The sequence below is a fragment of the Lemur catta genome, chromosome X, assembly GCF_020740605.2.
Source record: "Lemur catta isolate mLemCat1 chromosome X, mLemCat1.pri, whole genome shotgun sequence".
Classification (NCBI taxonomy): Eukaryota; Metazoa; Chordata; class Mammalia; order Primates; family Lemuridae; genus Lemur; species Lemur catta.
In genome coordinates, this window is record NC_059155.1 from 29,683,525 (window position 1) to 29,705,409 (window position 21,885).

Genomic DNA, 21,885 nt, shown 5'->3' on the forward strand with positions numbered 1-21,885 from the left:
ATTCTGAGATTTGATTTTGGGCTTAAGAGCTCTGGATTGGAGTTTGGAGCCAAAGCACCAGCTAGTGAAGTATTATTAAATACTTTGCTTACCTTTGCTTCCTTTGTGGGCCTTACAGAAAAGGTAGTTAAGCCAAGGACAGATTTGGGTATCTCTGGGTCCCTTGATCTAGTATCATCCTAACTTTGTCTCTTAATAGCACCCCAACCCCCAACAGAGTACAAAAATCTAAGTTCTAATCATGGAAACAGTAAAAGGAATCCAATCAAGAGCATGGCATTTAGAAATATGAAATCTGAACAATGAATGAAAACTTAGAAGAACTTGTAGGTTGTCATTCTAGACAATCTATTCCTATGCTGCAGAACCCTTATGAGAAGACTGAGGATGTGAAAGATGCTGATTTACACACAGGGGCTACCCAGGGTTTGCCAGTGGTACACTAAATAGAGTCTGATAAGAAATGCAAAAGATCTTCATAGAGGAAAGAGACTACTCTTTAATGGTACAAATCTTGTTTTGGTAATTAACATCACTATCCTGCATTCCCAGTTTTGCTTATTTGCTGTGTATTTCACACTAGATTCTGATCCATTTTCTTCATTCTTATAACGTGACCTTAACTCTGATTAATTCCACACTAATAGTTTCATGTGACAGACTCAGGTTCTTTCCTGAACTGACAGCCCCTGTGGCAGAGGCAGTAATGTAAGACATTCCATTTTTCCCCTACATTTGCCAGCCCTCTTGCAAGTACATAGGACCACATGACCAGTTTGGAGCAATGAAATGTAAATGGATGTGACATGTCACTTCTGGGCTGAGGCGGTAAAGAGCCTACAAGAGATTCTCCAGCCTCTCATTTTCTCCTATAGTGCCAACTGAAAAGGCCACATGTCCTGGACAGTGTAGCTACAAAAGAGCAGAGCCTCAGTCAGTCTGGAACCTTGAGTGACCGTGTGGAACAGATCCCTTCCCATTCCCACATCCCTATGACCTGCATGGGCTATGTAGTGTGTAAAACCTCTGACACTTTGAGATTGTTACCTGGGCATAACTGTATTTCTTAACAAATGCAGCCCCCATTCTGCATGCATAGCACTTATTTCATACTCTTAACTTAGTTGTTAATAAATCTACATGTTATACCCAGACTCCTCTGAACTGGCTCTATGGGACAGAAGATCATGCACAAGTCAGCAAGCAAAGTTTTAGCTTTCAACCAAATACGCAGTAGTGAGCAATACAATTCAGTAAACACAACTACTTTCTACTACACAAAAAAACAGGAAATAATTAAATTTCTTATGGACATTTCTTTATTATATTTTCCCACTTGAATATTTAGAGAATAATTTAAATGTAATGCATACTGACAGCAAGCACAGTATCAAATATTAGGGTTTCTTAATATTTTCTTTTCTCACCCTTTATTCTTGTAGGAAAAAAATATTTAGATGACCTCAAAGAAACAATTATTATGCTAATCACAGTATGCAGTAACACATACAAGCCCAGACTCAATAGAAAATAAAGCAACAAAGAAGTGAAAAAGTCTTTCTCCTCAAATCATTTTAATTGATTTTTCCACAGCCATATAAATTTAAAGTATGAAACAACAATAATACAGCTATAGAATCTAGGTTCTCTTTCAAAGCAGCGGCATATAAAACATAGAAAAGCTAAAACCTCAGCACAAGCTTCAAAAGAACAAGGACTGAGAGGATTTTGATGAAGACATGAAATGCACAAAATACAGTACACAAAAATACTAGAATGCATAAAATATAAAGCTACACATTTCAGGTAGAAAGCATTGTAAAATATATAAAATATGCAAGAAATCAAAATCAAAGAGATTTTTCTTAGAGTACCATGATTACACTGGAACTGGCAATTAGCATTTGAAGATGGGAACAAGAAAACAGCAGTTTCCCATTTAAAACTTTATTTCTAGGCTTTAGGATTTCACCTTCTTGACATCCTTCTTTCCAGAGCTCTCAGTAGCTGACTCTGCTTTTCTTTTCTGTGACTAAAATGGAAACAGATTTAATGTTCTGCTCCAATATGCACATTTTTAAATGGCCCAACAATGTTAAATCTAGGATGTAAATGCATTAAAAAAAATTTTTAACATGAATATTCACTTAAATATTATACTCACAGTTAATGTTCTATATAACCCAACAAACTATATAACCCAATGTAAAATAACCTTCAAAGATGTTTCTTTTTATGAAAAGACATAAAATACCCATCAAAAATAGTCATGAAGTATCTACTTACACATGGTATTATAAATGTACTCTTATCTTAAAGAACTACTTAATACTTAAAGTTTTCTGGGCAAAAGTTTGAGTGTATAATTTTTAAAAAACTTATGATCTATTTTAACATACCATATTTCATATCTTCTATGATGCACATTGTTTTCACATTTTAGCATCTGTGCAATCAGGATGCATCTTAGAATTATTGAGAAATTATACCTGGCAGCATTTTTTCTCAGTGGTATATAAAATAATGCTGTGTCTTACAATAGAAGGCATCCTAGATTTGATGAAATATGGCAGTTTACTTAGCCACGCTCAAATAATATGATCTCTTAAAGAATATTTTAAATTATACATATACAAAACAACCTGACTAGATTAAAATCAAGTTATCTTATTATTCAAAAGTTAACTTATTACCATGTAAAGCTTTGTTGTACGTTCAAAGTTCTCATTTGCACTCATGGTTCCACAAAGATCATAAAACTGATGTGATCAAATCGGAACTCCCAGTTTCAACCTCAGCCCCGTCCCATCCCATCCCTACCCTTCTCCTACCCCCACAATAGCTCCAGTCTCAATTCAAAGGATTTTACTTGCATTAATACTTCTGTTTAGATTCATGAGGAATTTTTAAATACTGAGCTCAGTTATTAGGGAGGAGTTCCTAACCATATGTTCTACAAATAGGAAACATGTGGTTGAGGTATAATTCTTTTTCTGTCCAAAACAAATTAGCATTTTATAAAACCAGCTTTTATAATAGGTATCAGTATGGCATTAAACATAATATAAGCATTTTAATTATGTAAAAAAAAAATGAGATCTACCTAAAAGTTAGGAAAATGCTGAAAATTTTACCATTGGAGTTTTAGTTGCCCGTTTCTTCTTTTCTGCTCTCTCTCTTTCCTCAATTTCCATATTTTCTTTCTCAATCAATGAAATCAGAGTGTTACAGCGTCTCTGGAATTCCTAAACAACATAACAAAAAGACTTTTAACTTCTGTAACCCAGTTGTAATCTTTAAAAGGGTGACAATTCTTTAACTGTATTATTTCTGTGGTACAGAATTTCCAAAACTGGTATTCTTCAGAACAATATTCATACAGGATATTAATAGGTCTCACCAAAAATAAAGGGTGGGGGTAAGTGTCATTCAGTGGGTGAATGGTTAAACAAACTGTGATACATCCATATCATGAAGAGGAAAGAACTATCAATGCATATAACAACCTGAATGAACCTCAAAGGAACTATGCTGAGTGAAAAAAGCCAATCTCAAAAAGGTTACATACCACATTATTCCATTTATATAACCTTCTTAAATGAGAAAGTTATAGCAATGGGGAACAGATTAATGATTGCCAGGGGCTAGGGAGAGGGTAGGTGTGACTATAAATTAGCACAACAGTCTTGTGGTGGTGGTGACACAAATCTACACATGATAAAACTGCATTGTACCAATACACACACACAAATGAGCACATGTATAGCTGATGAAATATGAACAAGCTCTGTGGATCATACTAATGTCCATTTCCTGGTTATGATATTTTCAAGAGATTTTTGCAAGATGTTACCACTGGGGAAAATGGGTGAAGGGTGCACGTGACCTCCCTGTACATTTCTTTACAACTTTCAGTAAAGTTAACATAAATCACAAACAAAAGAAAAGAAAAGAAGCGGATGTTCTATGGTCAAAATAAGCTTTGGAAGTACTCAGTTTACAAAAGTTAAACAGCTTCCTTTCCTACAGGGCTTCTCGAAACCTTTCAGTTCCTAATATGCACTGTGAACAACTAGGCAGCAGATAGAAGTTACAGCAGTTTTCAAAGCTATTTAACCAACTGACTCTCTTCTCACTGGACATCTTGTGGGATCAGAGTTCTGGGGAACATATCTCCGGAAAAATTGCTGTATTTGTTAATTCAGAGTAAACAATACCTGAAAAGACTTTTGCATTAACCTTGCCACTACCTATATTTCACTGCCAGCAAATCAATGCATCTAAACTATAAACAGTTTTTATGAATGTATGGTGAGTATTAAACACATGATTCATTGATAGGGAAACTCGTATGTTATTAACCCTATACACTTTGCTGTATTTTAAAGGTAAATAATAGCTTAATATCAAAGAATAACATTTTAAAATATGATTTCTTTTCTGTGTAAGGAAATCTGACACAGTACAAAATAGCTTAATACTCAGCAGAAGTGTAGGTTTACTGGCAACTAAGAACAATCCCAACCAAAAATAAAAAAAAAAAAGGTCAAAGTACAGGAATAGAAAACTCACAAAAAAATCCAAATATTAAAAAACAAGTTTCACTTCACTAATGATCAAAGAAATGTAAAGTAAAACAATGCCATCTTCATCAAATTAGCAACATTGTGCATGTTTGTGTGCACGCGTGTGGTGTACATATCCAATGTTGGCAATAAGATGGTGAAATGGGAACTCTCATTCACTGATGATGAAGCGTCAATGTTACTACCTGTTATGCACTGAACTGTGCCTCCCTAAAATTCATATTTTGAAGCCCTAACCTCCAATGTGACCATATTTGGAGATGGGGCCTTTAAGGAGGTAATTAAGTTTAAATGAGGTCATACGGGTGAGGCCCTAATCCAATAGCACTGGTGTCCTTATAAGAGGAAGAGACATCAAAAATCTCTCTCTCTCTCTCTGTCTCTGTGCACACTCAGAGAAAGGGCCACGTGAGGACACTGTGTGAAGAAGATGGCCATCTGTAAGCCAGGAAGAGAGGCCACACCAGAAACCAACCCTGTTAGCACCCTGACCTTGGACTTCTAGTCTCCAGAACTGTGAGAAAATAAATTTCTGTTGCTTAAGCCACCCAGTCTGTGGTATTCTGTTATGGCAGCACAGCAGACTACTATACTACCTTTGTAGAATGCAAATTGGAAATATCGATGAAGGGTCTTAAAATTTTTAACCTAACAATTCCATTCCTAGAAACTTACTATAAGGAAATAAGAGATGTATATGAGGATTTACAAAAGAATGTTTAAAGCAGTGTTAACAGGGAAATACTGGGAACTAATTTTTTGGTAATTTAGAAATAGAATATATGGACACATCTTATTATATACATATACACACATAAATAACTGAAAGAACATTAACAACAATGTTAGTACTGGTTAATAGCAACTATCTCTGAGAGTAGGACCACTGGCAACTTTTATTTTCTTCCTGATACTAGGCTATATTTTCCAAATTTTCTGCAATGAACATTTAAGTCTTGGGCAATTTTTAAAGTATTTAAGAATGGTAAGTATTTTTAAAATACAGCTTTATCTTTCCAAATAAAATCCAGAAAAAATGACATACAACATAGGAAATGTCAGATAAAAAAATATTAACAATCCAAGCATTTTCTGCTCTCTAAAGCAAGCTCCAAAAGAGGCAGAAAACCAGAGTCTAATCAGAAAAAAAATACTCATTAACAAATTATTGTTTACCTATTAAAAATAATCTTATATAACACTATTAAGTTCCTTTTGCATCCTCAATTACTCAAGGTTAAATAATTTAGAAAAAATATATACTGAAATCTTCCTTTCTTACCAAAACAATGGTGATATCTTTAATGTGCAGACCAAATACTCTTCATAGCTTCATTCAATAACACACATACAAATTAAACAGCATGTTATTCAATTTATCTATTATAGAAAGGGCTAAGTTGACCCTGATGAGATTTGATCGTTGGTTTCTAGGGAGACTGGATACAGTCTTTATGTGAAGCTGATTCTTGAATCATTAAGCTATACCCTCTGGTCATTATTATTCTCAATAAGTAATAGTTGCCTTGACTGCAGATGTCTTTAGATACATATTCATGGTTCATGTGGGTGATTCAGGGAATAAAACTAATACTTTTGATACAGTCTTCTATGCAGGGAAGTAGAATATCTCAAAATGATTATAAATAGACTATATACTAAGTTCTTACCTTCATTCCTTTTACCTTGTCACTGACTATTCCAGACACAGAAAAATAATCTAACTCTCTAGAGAAAGCCATCAAGGAATGACCGAGCACGGATGTTATCTTCCTAGCATAGGTCATATTATGTTCTCTGGAGATACCAATTCCATTTTTTGTTCACATGCTTCAAGACTGCCTAACTAGATAGATGGTATCATAAACAGAACACTTGCTAAAACCAGAAATTACAAGGAGAAAGGTAAGATTACCAATAAAACAGTGACTCACTTTTTGAATAACTAAGTCACTATGAAATGACTAAGAAATTTCATGATGTCAAAAGGACTTTCCTTTTCTGTAATTTCTTCTTTTATATATTCTCCTACATTCTTGTACCGCTCTATTCTTCCTATTTTGCAGGAGTTATAGGGAATGGTTCACAGGGCCTCAAACTGTTTCCACAATTCTGTAGTCTAATTATCTCTTTCTCTCACCATTTCCCTACACTGGATTTAGGAATGAAGTTGGAAGAACAAAAATAGCACACAAGAGGAAGAGATGAGATGCAAAAACAATAAAAGCAAAAGAAGAGAATAGGAAAATAACAAGTGGAAAACTGTCTGTGGTGTTAATAGCTGTGGCAAACTATATTCTGTGCTCAAATGCATATGAGCAATGTTGGATTTTAAAAAGGTTAAATAAATTTCTTCATGGCAGGACTTCTCAGAGCTTTTTAGCATTCTAATTTACAGTGGAAGTGTCAAGGGCAAGATTCATTATCAGCACATCCCAAATCTATTTGAACACAGAACCCTTGTTCTGCATCTCATCTATTTGAATATCCTGGAACAAAGTTTAGTAGAAATCAACTTGGGAAATGTACAATTTAAGATTGATAGATAAGGTTAAGTTAGGATCAAAGTACAGACATAATTCATTTTATCACACTTCACTTTATTGGGCTTCACAGATATGGTGTTCTTTACAAATTGAAGGTTTGTGGCAATCTTGCATTGAACAAGTCTACAGGCACCATTTTTCCAAGAGGATGTGCTCACTTCATGTCTCAGTGTCACATTTTGGTAATTCTAACAATATTTCAAACTTTTTCATTATTATTATATCTCCTATGGTGATTTATGATCAGTGATCTTCGATTTTACTATAGTAATTGTTTTGAGGTGCCACAAACCATGCCCTATAAGATGGCGAACTTAGTAAATAAATGTTTTGTGTGTTCTGACTGTTCCATTGACCAGAGATTCCTTTATCCTCCTCCCTTCTCCCTGGGCGTCCCTACGGAGAATTTTGTATAAATTTCACATGTTATAAAATATCATCTTCTTTTGATTGTTTTCAACCACTTAAAAATATAAAAATCATTCTTGGCTTGCAGGCCACACGAAAACAGGGCCACAGTTTGCAAGCCCTGTTTTAAACCATAGACTACAGATGCAAAAATCATCAATAAAATTCTAGCAAACGGAATTCAGCAGCACACCAAAAAAATAATCCACCACAACCAAGTGGGCTGTATCCCAAGGATGCAAGGATGGTTCAACATATGTAAATCCATAAATGTAATTCATCACATAAACAGAAGCAGAAACAAAGGTTATATGATCATCTCAATAGATGCAGAAAAAGCACTTCACAAAATTCAGCACTCTTTTATGATAAAAAAAACTCTTAACAAAATAGGCATAGATGGAATACATCTTAAAATTATAAAAGCCATATACAATAAGCCCACAGCCAACATCATACTGAATGGGGAAAAGTTGAAAGCATTTCCACTCAGAGATGGAACAAGACAAGGATGCCCACTGTCACCACTTCTATTCAACATAGTGCTGGAGGTCCTAGCCAGAGGAATCAGGCAAGAGAAGGAAATTAAAGGTATCCAAATGGGGAAAGAGGAAGTCAAACTATCGTTCTTTGCTGGTGATATGATCTTACATCTAGAAAACCCCAAAGATTCCACCAAGAGAGTCCTGGAATCAACAAATAAATTCAGCAAAGTCTCAGATTATAAAATTAATGTACACAAATCAGTAGCATTCCTATACACCAACAACAGTCAAGCTGAGGATCAAATCAAATTACTCAGTACCTTTCGTAATAGCTACAAAGAAAATATAATACCTAGCAATATATTTAACCAAGGAGAAAAAGATCTCTACAAAGAGAACAACCAATCACTGAGGACAGAAACTGCAGATGACATAAACAAATGGAAAAATATATAATGCTCATAGATCGGCAGAATCAACATTGCTAAAATGTCCGTACTACCCAAAGTGATTTACAGATTCAATGCAATCCCCATCAAAATACCAACATCATTTTTCGCAGATCTAGAAAAAACAATTCTATGCTTCATTTGGAACAAGAGCCCAAATAGCCAAAGCAACCTTAAGCAAAAGGAACAAATCTGGAAGCATCACTTTACCAGACTTTAAGCTATACTACAAGACTACAGGAACCAAAACAGCATGGTCCTACCACAAAAATAGAGACATAGACCAATGGAACAGAACTCTAAGAATCCAGGTATAAAACCATCTACATATTGCCATCTGATCTTTGACAAAGCAGACAACAATATACACTGGGGAAAAGAATCACTATTCAATAAACAGTGCTGGGAAAATTGGATAGCCACATGTAGAAGATTGAAACAGGATCTATATCTCTCACCACTCACTAAAATTAACTCAAGATGGATAACAGGCTTAAACCTAAGACATGAAGCCATAAGAATTCTACAAGAAATGTTGGAAAAACTCTTCTAGATATTAGCCTAGGCAAAGAATTTATGAAGAAAACCCCAGTGGCTATGACAGCAACAACAAAAATAAATGGGACCTGATTAAATTAAAAAGCTTCTGTACAGCCAAGGAGACGATCAATAGGGTGAACAGACAACCTACAAAATAAGAGAAAATATTTGCAAGCTATATATCCGATAAAGGGCTGATAACCAGCCAGCATCTACAAAGAACTCAAGTGCATCAGCAAAGAAACATCAAACCCCATTAAAAAGTGGGCAAAAGACATGAACAGAAGCTTTTCAAAAGAAGATAGACAAATTGCCGATAAACATAAGAAAAAATGCTCAACGTCACTAATCATCGGGGAAATGCAAATCAAAACCACAATGAGATATCACCTAACTCCAGTGAGAATGGCTTTTATCAAAAACTCCCAAAACAACAGATGCTGGAGTGGATGCAGAGACAAAAAAACACTTATACACTCTGCTGGTGGGACTGCAAACTAGTACAACCTCTATGGAAAGTAGTATGGAGTTACCTCAAAAAACTAAAAGTAGACCTACCATTTGATGCAGCAATCCCACTACTGGGTATTTACTCAAAGGAAAAAAAAGTCATTTGTTCAAAAAGACACTTGCACTCAAATATTTATTGCAGCACAATTCACAATCGCAAACATGCGGAATCAACCCAAGTGCCCATCAATACATGAATGGATTAATAAAATGTGGTATATGTATACCATGGAGTACTACTTAGCCATTAAAAATGAATTAATACCTTTTGTAACAATCTGGATGGAACTGGAGACCATTCTCCTAATTGAAGTATCCCAAGAATGGAAAAGCAAACACATGTACTCACTATTAAATTAGAACTAACCAAACAGCACTCATGTACACAACAGGAAGTAAAACTCAGCAGAAAAACAATTGGGAGGAGGGAGGAACGGATGGGCAAAATCATATCTAACAGGTACAATGTACACAATCTGGGTGTTGGATGCACTTATAACTTTGTCTCAAGCAGTACAAAAGCAATCCATGTAACCAAAACATGTGTACCCTCACGATATCCTGAAATTTTTAAAAAAACATAGACTTTAGATTTACTTCAAATAAAATTGTGCTCCCTTGATCTTCCATAACTTTTTATTTTTATTTTATTTTATTTTTCTTTTTTGAGACAGAGTCTCACTCTGTTGCCTGGGCTAGAGTGCTGTGGCGTCAGCCTAGCTCACAGCAACCTCAAACTCCTAGGCTCAAGCAATCCTCCTGCCTCAACCTCCCTAGTAGCTGGGACTATACAGGCATGTGCCACCAGGCCCAGCTAAGTTTATATATATATATATATATTTTTTTTTTAGCTGTCCAGATCATTTCTTTCTATTTTTAGTAGAGATGAGGTCTCGCTCTTGCTCAGGCTGGTCTCAAACTCCTGAGCTCAAACGATCCACCCACCTTGGCCTCCCAGAGTGCTAGGATTACAGGCATGAGTCACTGCGCCCAGCCTCTTCCATAACTTCTTAATGGTTTATGATTCTACTCAATGCAAAGTCACTCAAGTTTCAACTTTTGAATACTAGGATGTCTATCTCTACCTTTAATAAATGATGTAATATTTGTAGTAAGCGGCACTGTCCCTTAGTGTGCGGTGAATATCAATCATCCCAGGCACTAAGTTCAAATATCCTTTGCCCCAATACTCAGCTTCAAAGCATCAATTCAAAAGGCACAGAAAGCATCAGTAGACTTCAAGTGACTTATTGAAAGAGATTAAAGAGGCTCCACATTACATTTCCTATGTACTAAAATCCTAGACACTAAGCCTACCTAAGTCTGCATGATAGAAGGTCTCTGCCTGTTATGGTTGAAAGTCAAAAGCTGCTGAATGAGCAAGGGCAAAAAAAAAAATTGCACTCCATATTTGTGCCTCTGGATTTACAGGTAAAGTTCTATACGGTCAGAATTTTCTTCCATGGTTCTTAGTAAAACAAAATGGACATTTTTTTCTCTTTTCCTCTTTTATATGCTTCCTATACTTTACTTCCAGAAAATAATTTTTTAACTGATACCTTCACCTATACATTCTGCAGTCTATTAGTATTTCTCAGGTTCCAAGTCACTTTTGAACCTCTATCATATGAACAAAAAGCAACGTCAGTCTACACTAGAATCTCAGGGCCCAAGCACACTGGCAGTTAAATGAGAGTTAATATCCAAATAAATATATCCTGCATTTCCCAAACAAGTATCACAAGTTATATGCTTTTATGTAACTGCTACTGCTTAAGCACTGCTATTTAGAAAACATTATATCACTTCCTCATAAGATAACACATAAGTATAAATACCTAAAATGGACTCCTGTTAGTGCATTAATTGTATTTCAGATTGTTAGAACAGTTCAGGGTCCTAAATCAAACACTATAGCTACATTAATAGAACACATGAAATTTACAACTGGCTGTTCAAACTTATGAATAAATAAAAGATGTAGGGATGACAGCCAAACAAAGTCCATCATTAGAAAAAGGTAGATTAAAACAAAAGAAGTGAAATGAACTCCAACCCACTGGCACATTTCCTTACATTCTACCCAAATCTGGTCCAACTATAGGAATCTAATTCCTATGGGACAAAAGCAAACTGAAGTACAATAGTTCTATGCTCATTGAGTCACTGAGTGTCTACTCTAGATAAGGTCCTATTCTGGTCTCTTTAAATATAAATAATTGCACATGAAGGTTAAGAGAGAAATAGGAAAAAAACACTACTCTTGGGCATATTAACCAAGGGAAGCGGGGGAAAAGGTGAGGAAGAGAGAAAAGATATAGATACAAATTTGAGAATTTTCAGTCTAGTTGGTAGTTGAGGTAGACATTTACCCACTTCCACAAGAACTGTATTTTTTTTTTTTTTTGAGACAGAGTCTCACTTTGTTGCCCGGGCTAGCGTGAGTGCCGTGGCGTCAGCCTAGCTCACAGCAACCTCAAACTCCTGGGCTTAAGCGATCCTACTGCCTCAGCCTCCCGAGAAGCTGGGACTACAGGCATGTGCCACCATGCCCGGCTAATTTTTTCTACATATATTTTTAGTTGTCCAGATAATTTTTTATTTCTATTTTTAGTAGAGACGGGGTCTCGCTCTTGCTGAGGCTGGTCTTGAACTCCTGACCTCGAGCGATCCACCCGCCTCCCGCCTCGGCCTCCCAGAGGGCTAGGATTACAGGCGTGAGCCACCGCGCCCGGCCGAGAACTGTACTTTTAAAATGTAAATCTGATCATGTCACTACCTGGTTAAAATCTTTCAATGACTCCCCACTTTCTACCAACTAATGACCAAAGCCAAAGTCTAAGACAGGGCCCTTCATATTTCAGCCACCAGCTACCTTTCCAGCCTCATCTTCAAGCACTTTCCTATTCACACCTTTCATATCAACCTGCTTGCAGTTTCTAAATATGTTTTACTTATTTATACCTTTGCATATGCTGTTTCTACAACCTGGAATGTACTCTCATGGCCAACTCCTTCTAGTTTTTCAAGACTCGGTTCCAAGAATGACTTCTGTGAAGTTATTCCTCTAATCTAACCCTTAAGGCAAAGTTAAGTGCTGTCTCCTCTGTATATACCTCTGCTATAGGACCTTTGCAAAATTAAGGTTGAAAAGGGACATTCTAGCCTTTCAAGTACATGGGGAAGTAACAAATCCCTATGAGCATAAATATATTTGGTTTTTAATATTTTAATTCTATAGTCAAAAAGAACCCATCAATACATTTTATGGTTTATTAATTTTACCAATAATGTATTAATTCATATTTCTCATCTTCCAGTAAGAATGTAATACTCTAAAATATCAATACTAGCTGTTATCACACAATTAAGTACTAACATATAAAATCAGAAATGATTTCTTTCTTTCTTTCTTTCTGTATAAATTTTCCTAGACTATGCTCCATAAGCAACAAATAGAAGTGTTACTGTGACCACACAACAAATTAGAAATTTTTGAATTTGACTTTACTTTAAAAGTACCTATGAAGAAAATCCTTTTCTGACTGGACCTATAATTTATAAATTATCCTGAACTGAACCAATAACCTAATTAACATTTACTGCCCACTGATAAACCTATAAAAAGGGAAGCAAGTTAATAAAAAGTTATGGCAATATTTTCTAAAAAGTATTTTTCTCCTATAATTCTAATGCAGAACATCATTTTCTTATTTTTAAATAAAAACCACTTTCATTAATAATAAAGCTGTGATATGAAAACAAACAGTAATAACATGAAATTTTTATTACATTGTATACAACACTGCAGGATTGTCTCTCCGAGATGCTATCAGAAAAAACTCATTTAAACTACCACAAAATACAGGGTAATTGTAATGACTAATTACTGATACTCAGATTTAACTTTAATGTGCACAGCCACAGGCAATGCACATGCAGCTTCTTGAGCTGGCTAGAAAAGTCCCCCCAGAGGTTAAAAGGTAAGAATTTTTTTTAACTAAAATTAAGAGTCAAAGCAACCCTGCAGAGGATACGATAAGTGGTTCTATCAAGAAATGTTCTTTATTTCAGAAAGTTAGATTCTGCTTGTTCTACTTTAAGTGCTTAGAGGGACCTAAGGAGGTCCAAGGAATTACACTAATTGAATTCTGGGTACTTTTTCCACATGTCCTTTGTAGTAAACTGACTAATGTGCTTGGTATTTCGGACCTCTCAGATTTTCAAATCTCCCAGTTTAGTCTGTCACTAAATGAACAGAAATAGTACTTTGAGATACATTCTCTAAAAGGAACGGCAAGAAAATTAATAAGCTAATGTTGGTAACGGGACTGGCAAGCACTATATAAAAGGTAGGTACTATACACATACAAAGTATTATCATTTCCTCTTACAGTCATTTGGTAAAGGTCCTTTTAAGTTTTTGAATAGCCTAAGACTAAGGGTATGCAAGAAAGAAAATGGTAGGGCAATTCATATGCTCTGAGCTTAAAAAGCTAAGTTGATCATATCCTTCCTACTTGTTTATGTAGCTCAATAGAGACTGATTACTTACTTAAAGACCACACAAGTTCTCAGAGAAAGAAATCACAATCCTTTTAGCACAGAGAAATGGAACTGAAACTCATTTTCTCTTTTGTATAGCCAGCATTTTTAAATGGAGAAGAGCTTCAAAGAAATCTTCAACCTTTAGCTGAAGGCTTTCAAAGGGAGGTATATTTAGAAGTGGAGGTACGTGCCTTTAAGCACTTTATGACTGTTAGTTAAGTCAGAAGCCATGAATTCCATACTTTGCTTTGAGATCTTTGAATAAAACATAACTACTAAGGTTTCTCCTTTTTTCTAAGAAGCATTTCACATTATTTATTGGTATCTCTGGGAAAGAAAAGAGTCATCTTTAAGCAAGATTGTTTTTAAAGACAACTTCTTTAGTAAGCTAAGTTTAATCATTAGTAAGATTTTCATTTGAACACAGCGACATACTCACAAAATGAATCAAATTACATCTTCTGTATTTCTAAGATGGGATTTTTCAATGAAACAAATTGTTTTTATTTCAGAAATCAGAATCGCCTCTTTCAAGGGGGGTAGTTTCCCTTCCTAGATTGTGAATGTCATTCACTATACAGGAACAGTCATTAAAAATGAAGAGGGAAAGAAATCATCAAGAAATATTAATAATGCATTTCAAAAATTCCCTAATTATTGATGTTATCATGAAATATTCTAAAAAGTCTAAATGTATACATATTTTAAAATATATTACTTATATTCTAAATCCAGAAATGTAAACAAAACATATCCATCAGCTAGAAGGGAAATGAAAATTTAATATGACAGAAAAATAAGAACTTTTAACTAAAATATAAAAATATAAAATAAGCCATTGCATGGTTTTTAAAGATTCTTTAGAAATCATAAATTCCACCTTCTAGAAGGCAATTAAGGACAGAGGTGTCTTCATTTTTAATAGACAAAATGAAGATTTCATTTTGTGATCACCTATATAGTTAATATCTGCTTTTTGGAAAACATACACTAGAGATTTAAATCTCTTAGTAAAGAAAGAGTACAAAGGTAAATGTTTTGTAAAAAGAAGATGGAGGAAAAATAGATTTTTTACAAAGGAGTTCAGAGACATCTAGTGGTTGTTAATGATATACTGCATTTCTTCTTGGAAAATAAAATAAGGTTATATAGTCATGTTCATATTACAAATAGTATAAGATTTTTCTTGCACGTTAAATCTCTTTCGTCCTACTGCTTTAATGATTCCAGAAACTAAAAATACCTTTAAGCTCCCAATCTTTTAAAAAATTAGCAAAATATCACCGAAATAAAACTCAAAATCCAAAAAATGCTCTATCGCATAAAAGGGCATGTATGTTCCAATATGTGATTAACCAACAAATGTAGGTAGGCATTTGTCTTTTACAAGCTGTTGGTGCTGCTCTAAATTTTATCATCACACACATAGAACCCCAAATGGCTAAAAACTTTAATGCATGGCTTTTGAAGGGAGTTCTCTGCCAAACACAGTCATAGATGCACTGTGCTAGAAGACACCTAAAAAAGCCAACTAACTCATGGCCAAAGTCTTCAGTCAAAATAGAATATTTTCAAAGGCTAATAGAAACGATATTCTACATTGTTCTTCAATAATCCATTTCAATGATTCAAAAAACTCTGTCAAACAACTTTTCTCTACATCTAACCTCAGTTCTTCATGCTACAGATTAACTCTTATCGTTTTTATTCTTTTCTCAATACTTCCTACTGTATCTTGCTCACATATACACCTTTTCATATTCTTTTGTGTAAGTATAGCACTTTACATTTATCTCTATTAAATGTCATGTTGCTAGATTTAACCAATCCATCATTCTAATTGCTCTAATTTCTTTTGGATCATGGCTTGGTCTAAAGTATTTGCTAGCTGTCCCAGCATTACGACACCCATAAATTTGATGGGCACATTCCAATGACTTAATCCATGTACACTCTAAATTTGTATTAAAGTTTTAACAAATATCTGATCTTCTAAAGCCTCTGCCAAATTAATGTCTTCAGGATAGCAACTCAAATTTTCTTTTCTTTTTATTCAACTTGAACTGAAATATGAGTCAAACAAAATATTAAGCACTATTTCACACCCCAATGAACTTTTAGACAAACATCTTTATGACAAATAGCAACTAACTAAGAAAAAAGTGTCCTATTTTATGACTAGTCACAAAACCATTGTTTGGATTGTTAGTTTCTAGTTGCTTTTAATTTTTAGGCTGTATAAATCTATTTTTGTCTTAATTACCCTGGCTGACAGAAGACTAATGATGCCAACATTAAAAATGAGTTGCATGTATTTCAATATCATTATGAACACCACTGCTAAGTAGCACTAGAATTTAACAGGAACACAATTCATGTTAGAAAGTAATGGAGAAAACTGCATAAGGTAAAATAAAATGCCTCTTCTACTTAATTATTCTGTTTCATTATACTCTTACAAAAATTCAACTTGGGCAACAATTCCTTTTCATTTAAAATAAATCTTTAAGTCATTCACATAGTCTCAAGTATCACCTGCTTAATTAAAAAGAGGGAAATATATCTCTAGAATGGAAAGCTTTGAAGATCACCATGTTAATTAAGTGACCAAACTTAGAATCACCAATAGTGTGACCACCTGACAACATGTGTCTCCTCATGTGATGCAACAAAAAATACACATCACTTCCATAGGATTATTATCAAAAAATGTGAAACCTAACCTTAACAATGAGCAAACAATGAGGTAAATCCACAATGTGGGACATTATCCAAGATGACTAGCCTGGACACCTTAAAAATTCATGGTCATGAAAAACAAAAAGTTGTGGATTAAAAGAGACTAAAGAGACCCAACAACCAAATGCAATCTGTGAACCTTGCTGGATCACCAATTTTAAAAAAAAACAGCTATAAAAGACATTTGGGGGACAACTGGAAAAGTTTGTACATGGACTGTATACTAAATGACATTACTGAGTCAATGTTAACATTTTAAGCTGGGATTGTGGTTATGTAGCAAAATGTCCTTATTCTTAGGAGATACATGCTGAAGTATTTAGAGGTAAACACTCATGTTACCTGTAATTTATTTTCAAATGGTTCAGCAATATAGATATTATAAATGAACATAAAATAGATATGTAATTCTTAATATAGAATATAGACAGGTTTCCATATTTCTGAATACAAAATATAGATTCTACATGTATATATAGATCCTGTGTATGTATGTACGAGTATACATGTAAGAGAGAGAGAGAAAGCCAATGTGACAAAATGTTAACAACTAGAGAATCTAGGTGAAGAATACATGGTGTGTCAAATTTTTCAAAATAAAAAGTTGGAGGAAGTAAGTAAGAAAGGAATACATACCATGGCAGTTCTAGACTTGATAAACCAGTCAAATCTAAACTGGGGAGCATTCCGTACACACTGTCTTAATTCTTCATACACATTTTCTCTATCAAAGCCCATTTTGTGTAACATACAAATCAAGAATCTATCTTCTTCCTCAGTATAGTTCTTTCCTTTGCTGGTTCCATACTGAATACGCAACTGATGAAATGGCGCCTTGTATCTTGCAATCTGTGTATTTCAACAAAACAGTGCTTTTAATTGAATGTGCGATAAGAAGTCAAAGCTGAGCACCATATCAATGAAAACATAAAATATAGTACCTTGGCATCCAGGGCTCTCTTGATGCTCATCCTTCGTTGAATTCTTGCTTCTCCACGTTCAATTTGAGCCATAATTTTTTCAATGTCCTGTAATTCACTGCAACGTTCCCAAAATACAGCTGAAAAACAGAGTTATTACTTAAAAGACTATCATTTAAGCAAACAAATCTAAGGAATAGTAGAATAAAGAATTAACAGTAAATAATATAGTCAACTTACATTTTTAATTAAGATTCAGATTCATCTGTATATAGATGTTCAATTATTAACTACTACTAACGTTTCACTTAAAAATAAGAATAAGGTTTCAAGCAATTTTCTTTTCATGAAATATGAAATCTTTAGTTATCCTTTCCAAATGACTAGGATTTCAAAAGATGCTATGGATACTTATTTAAGCTGGGCTTTTTACTCCAACATGATATAGAAGAGACTTAACACATAAAGTGAAACAGGAGAGAGCAGCATATAAACAGTGAACATAGCTTCCTAGCACAAAACAAAACTATTATCAACAAGTCATTCAAATGTTTTCCATGAAGTGGCAACTACTGAAACTGTTATTTGCTTTTGGAATCACTCACTAATCATACAATATTTCCAAGGATCTATAGTTTGTTTTCAAGCTTACTTAGAATAGCCTTTTCTCTTAAAAAAAAATCCTCATCGGGAATTTCATTGGATACATATGGAAGAATATTCAAACTACTGAGTCACTCAACCAAATTTTATAGATGAGCCAAATAATCTGGCTGAATTAATATGTCACATCCTATGACTTCAGTGAAAATACCTTTTAATGACATACATCCTCAAATTTTTCATTTTTAGAGCCTATCAAGAAAGGTCTGTTGGCACTCTGAATTTTATAAACACCTGTGTTTATTTATTCATTCACTCACTTATTCATTCAACACATATTTAAATGCCTGTTATGCACAAGATACTATATGTTCATGAACATACAATGGTATACATTTCTTATCTTACTGCAACCAACTACATAAACCCATTCCAACCTCCCCACCCTATGACATGGCCCCCAACCTGGTGGGCAGCAACTTAAAGGTCCTGAGCTAGTCATGCCACCTGGCCTGGTATCAAATTTGAGAGAGCATCTAACATGGCATCTTTTTCAATCACATTTTCTTGCAACTTCACACACACTGATGCTATCCTCCCTATCTTATGAAGAAAATTCTCCTTCAGAAAAAATCTCACAGCACATACCCTTTTACACTCTTTTTGTTCAACTCTTGAAGCTAAAATGTCTCTCTTCCATCTATTTTTCCCCTCTCTAAGCTCTCAAATGCCCTAAACTTATGTGTTAAACCTTAAGAGTAATAGTAATATCATGCTGGTATCAATCAAAAGGAAGTTCATAAATGAGACATTATATAAAATAAAAACTAAATACAACTGACCTCTAAAGTCCCCAGAAGACACTTTCAGATTTCCAGAAGAAAAAAAAAGTATCTGATAATTTATATAATTAAATCTGGAATTGTTCAGGCACTAGCACTCTAGATACAATTAAAAACCGCTTCTAGTCAGTATTAATTTGGGTGTATTTATTGGTACTGTAATACGTTTCCTACTATTGCAAAAACAAAGAATTTCAATGGTTAGGTTAAATAGGTTTTGGGGGCTGGCACAGAAACCTAAACCTGCTTTGTAACATTTTTTCAACGAGGAAAATTCTCTAGATTCTGAACATCTAAGATACAGACTAAATTTGGGAGCTCAACCTATTTGGAAGTTAGAAAAGACCTATGTTCTACATATAGAAAACTTGCTAGGTATATTTACCTATTTTTAATAAGATTTCTTTTCAGAGCCTGAGGTTGGATGGGCTATGACAGGAGAATTAGTATTAATTCCATACGCTTCAGCAGCTAAACTGATTCTGGTTAAGACAAAAGACACAGCTGAGCAAGAGAGGGAGATGATTCAAGGACCAACCAATAGACTGAGTCAAGCAATCTTTTTAGATCTATTCCAGTTTGCCTCAAATTAATGGGACCCACATGAATCTGTCTGGAGTAGACTGGAACCCTGAGGGTGTTTAAGACTCTAAATGGGCCTGGCAGGAACTCTCTACTTCAAGGACAACCTAGAAAGACAGACACTAATTTAATCCAGTGAACCTGAATCTCAGGACTAGACCAGAAAAGGATCCAATTCCAGAGGTGGGAAAGTATGAAACCCTTGTTTTATCAAATGGCTCTATTAGCTAACTAATAGAGACAAAAGTCAGTTTGTTATGATAAATCTTATATTTTCATAGAAATATAATTTTATACTTTCACCTACATCTTATTCATAAAAGTTTAAAAGATCTCTGAACAAAGGTATAATTAACAGTGTGACACTGACTGCCACACTAGGAAAAGAATTTCCCTTGGGGCCACAGCGTTTTATTACAAAATTAGAATAAAAAGTTCGAAAATAAAATGATCCTTTCTAATTTAATGAAAATTTTGTTATTTTTTATTGTTTTCTGTGCGTGACTTATATGCAACTTGAAAAATAGTTCTCACGGCTCCCAAGGTGAAGAGATGTGTGAGTTACATATGCTTCACAAGGCCCCGGGCTCAAAACTAGCGTGAGTTAAATACAACTCACATGGCAGTTAATGTGTTAAACTGACATTAAAATAATGAATAAAGTTAAAATAAAACATCATGTTTCAAATTATATACAAACCTGAATACTCCATGACATCCTCAGGGGATTTGCCCTCCACTTCTCGAGCTATATTATCAATGTCATCTCTTCCATACTTCTCATTAGCTTTAATAAACTGGTTAAAATCTCGCTTGGTCCAGTTTGTGAAACCCTGTGAACAAAAAGTTACGCATCATCAACAGAAGCTCACTTAATAAATCCATTTACTGTCCTATTTACTTCTATACAATGATACATTAAAAACACTTTCAAAGACTTAAAATGTTCCTCCTTATAAAATCACATTATTTTTTATGTTGGGATCAAAACTTGAGTGAGAGTTGTTATAGAAACAACTACTTCTCTATTACAAAGGGAATATAATCCTCACCAAGTACTTAAAGTTGAGTTATAGTTCTAAGATACTGTATAGTTTTTAATTTCATATTTATAGATGCCTACTACATTAAAATACAAATGCATTAAAATAAAACTGCTAATATAAATGCTGAAGTCCTGATATTCCAGTACTTAAATAATTTTTTTTCACCCATCTGTTCCCATGTAAATTAAAAGAGAGGAATGTAGATGTATTAAATGAAAAGAGCACTGAGGAATAATCAAAAAAGAATGCAAAAAACTGTTTTGTAGCTCTTTATATCATTCCAAACTACTGTGAATAAATAATTTGCTCTAAATTGTATTCATAAATAGAATTTCTATAAATGGAACATTATTGGGCCCATGCAGTTTCTTGACTAAAATACAGAACGGTTTAGCCAATGTTTTAAATCTCTTCGGCATTATTAGCATGTCTGTGAAGTAATAAGACCAAGAATTTGTTTTCCACCCGATGCCCCAACTCATATAAATGTGATACTCCAGACACTGAAAAACTCTAAACCTAGTTTTTAGTTGATCAAGATTTCAGACAATCCCATATTTTTTTCCTTTGTACTGTCATGATTTCTGAAAAGATTCATTATTTAAGGCAGCAAAGACAATTAAAAGGGAATTCAACCACTAGGAGGGGCAAAAGAATTAATTATACTTCTCATTACAAACTAAAGCATTATTTCAGTTGAGACTGTATAATCACATTATACTGTATATACACAATATACTGAGCCATGTAGCACTCTAAGGCCATAACTTTATTTTTGTGCTCATGAAAAATCTTGAAAATAAAACATGAATATTTAAATGTTTTATTTTATTCTGTGCAAGTCCTAGTGTTCAACCAACCACAATTATATTTGCAAACTAAACTTTACGACTTCCAGGCATTTGGCTCAAAAACTTATGAATGTAATTTGCAAAAATTCATTCAACAAAATTACATGTTATAACAAGGAAAAAATTTCTATATAATAAATAACACATAAATATAAAAACTATCTTTCAATAATTAATGTGGAAAATTTCTACTGTGCCTTGCACATTGTTCAAAAAATCGTTGAATAAAT

At 34.2% G+C, this 21,885-nt stretch overlaps 1 protein-coding gene across 8 annotated transcripts in view; it reads right to left on the minus strand.

Annotated features, from left to right (window-relative positions):
* Nucleotides 1-1,557: 1,557 nt before the first annotated feature.
* The window catches only part of SMARCA1 (SWI/SNF related, matrix associated, actin dependent regulator of chromatin, subfamily a, member 1), a 74,974-nt gene continuing 54,646 nt past the window's right edge, over nt 1,558-21,885 (minus strand). For 3 of the 8 annotated variants that reach the window (XM_045537988.1, XM_045537982.1, XM_045537981.1), the window contains 5 exons: nt 20,459-20,591; nt 17,753-17,871; nt 17,448-17,660; nt 3,135-3,245; nt 1,558-2,032 (listed from right to left, as the gene is read on the minus strand). In XM_045537988.1, the coding sequence (XP_045393944.1) occupies nt 1,961-2,032; nt 3,135-3,245; nt 17,448-17,660; nt 17,753-17,871; nt 20,459-20,591 (648 nt within the window). In that variant the 3' untranslated portion in view covers nt 1,558-1,960. Of the gene's footprint in view, nt 2,102-3,103; nt 3,246-17,447; nt 17,661-17,752; nt 17,872-20,458; nt 20,592-21,885 lie in introns of all 8 variants that reach the window. The other 5 variants (XM_045537989.1, XM_045537986.1, XM_045537987.1 and 2 more) reach the window with 3 other exon arrangements.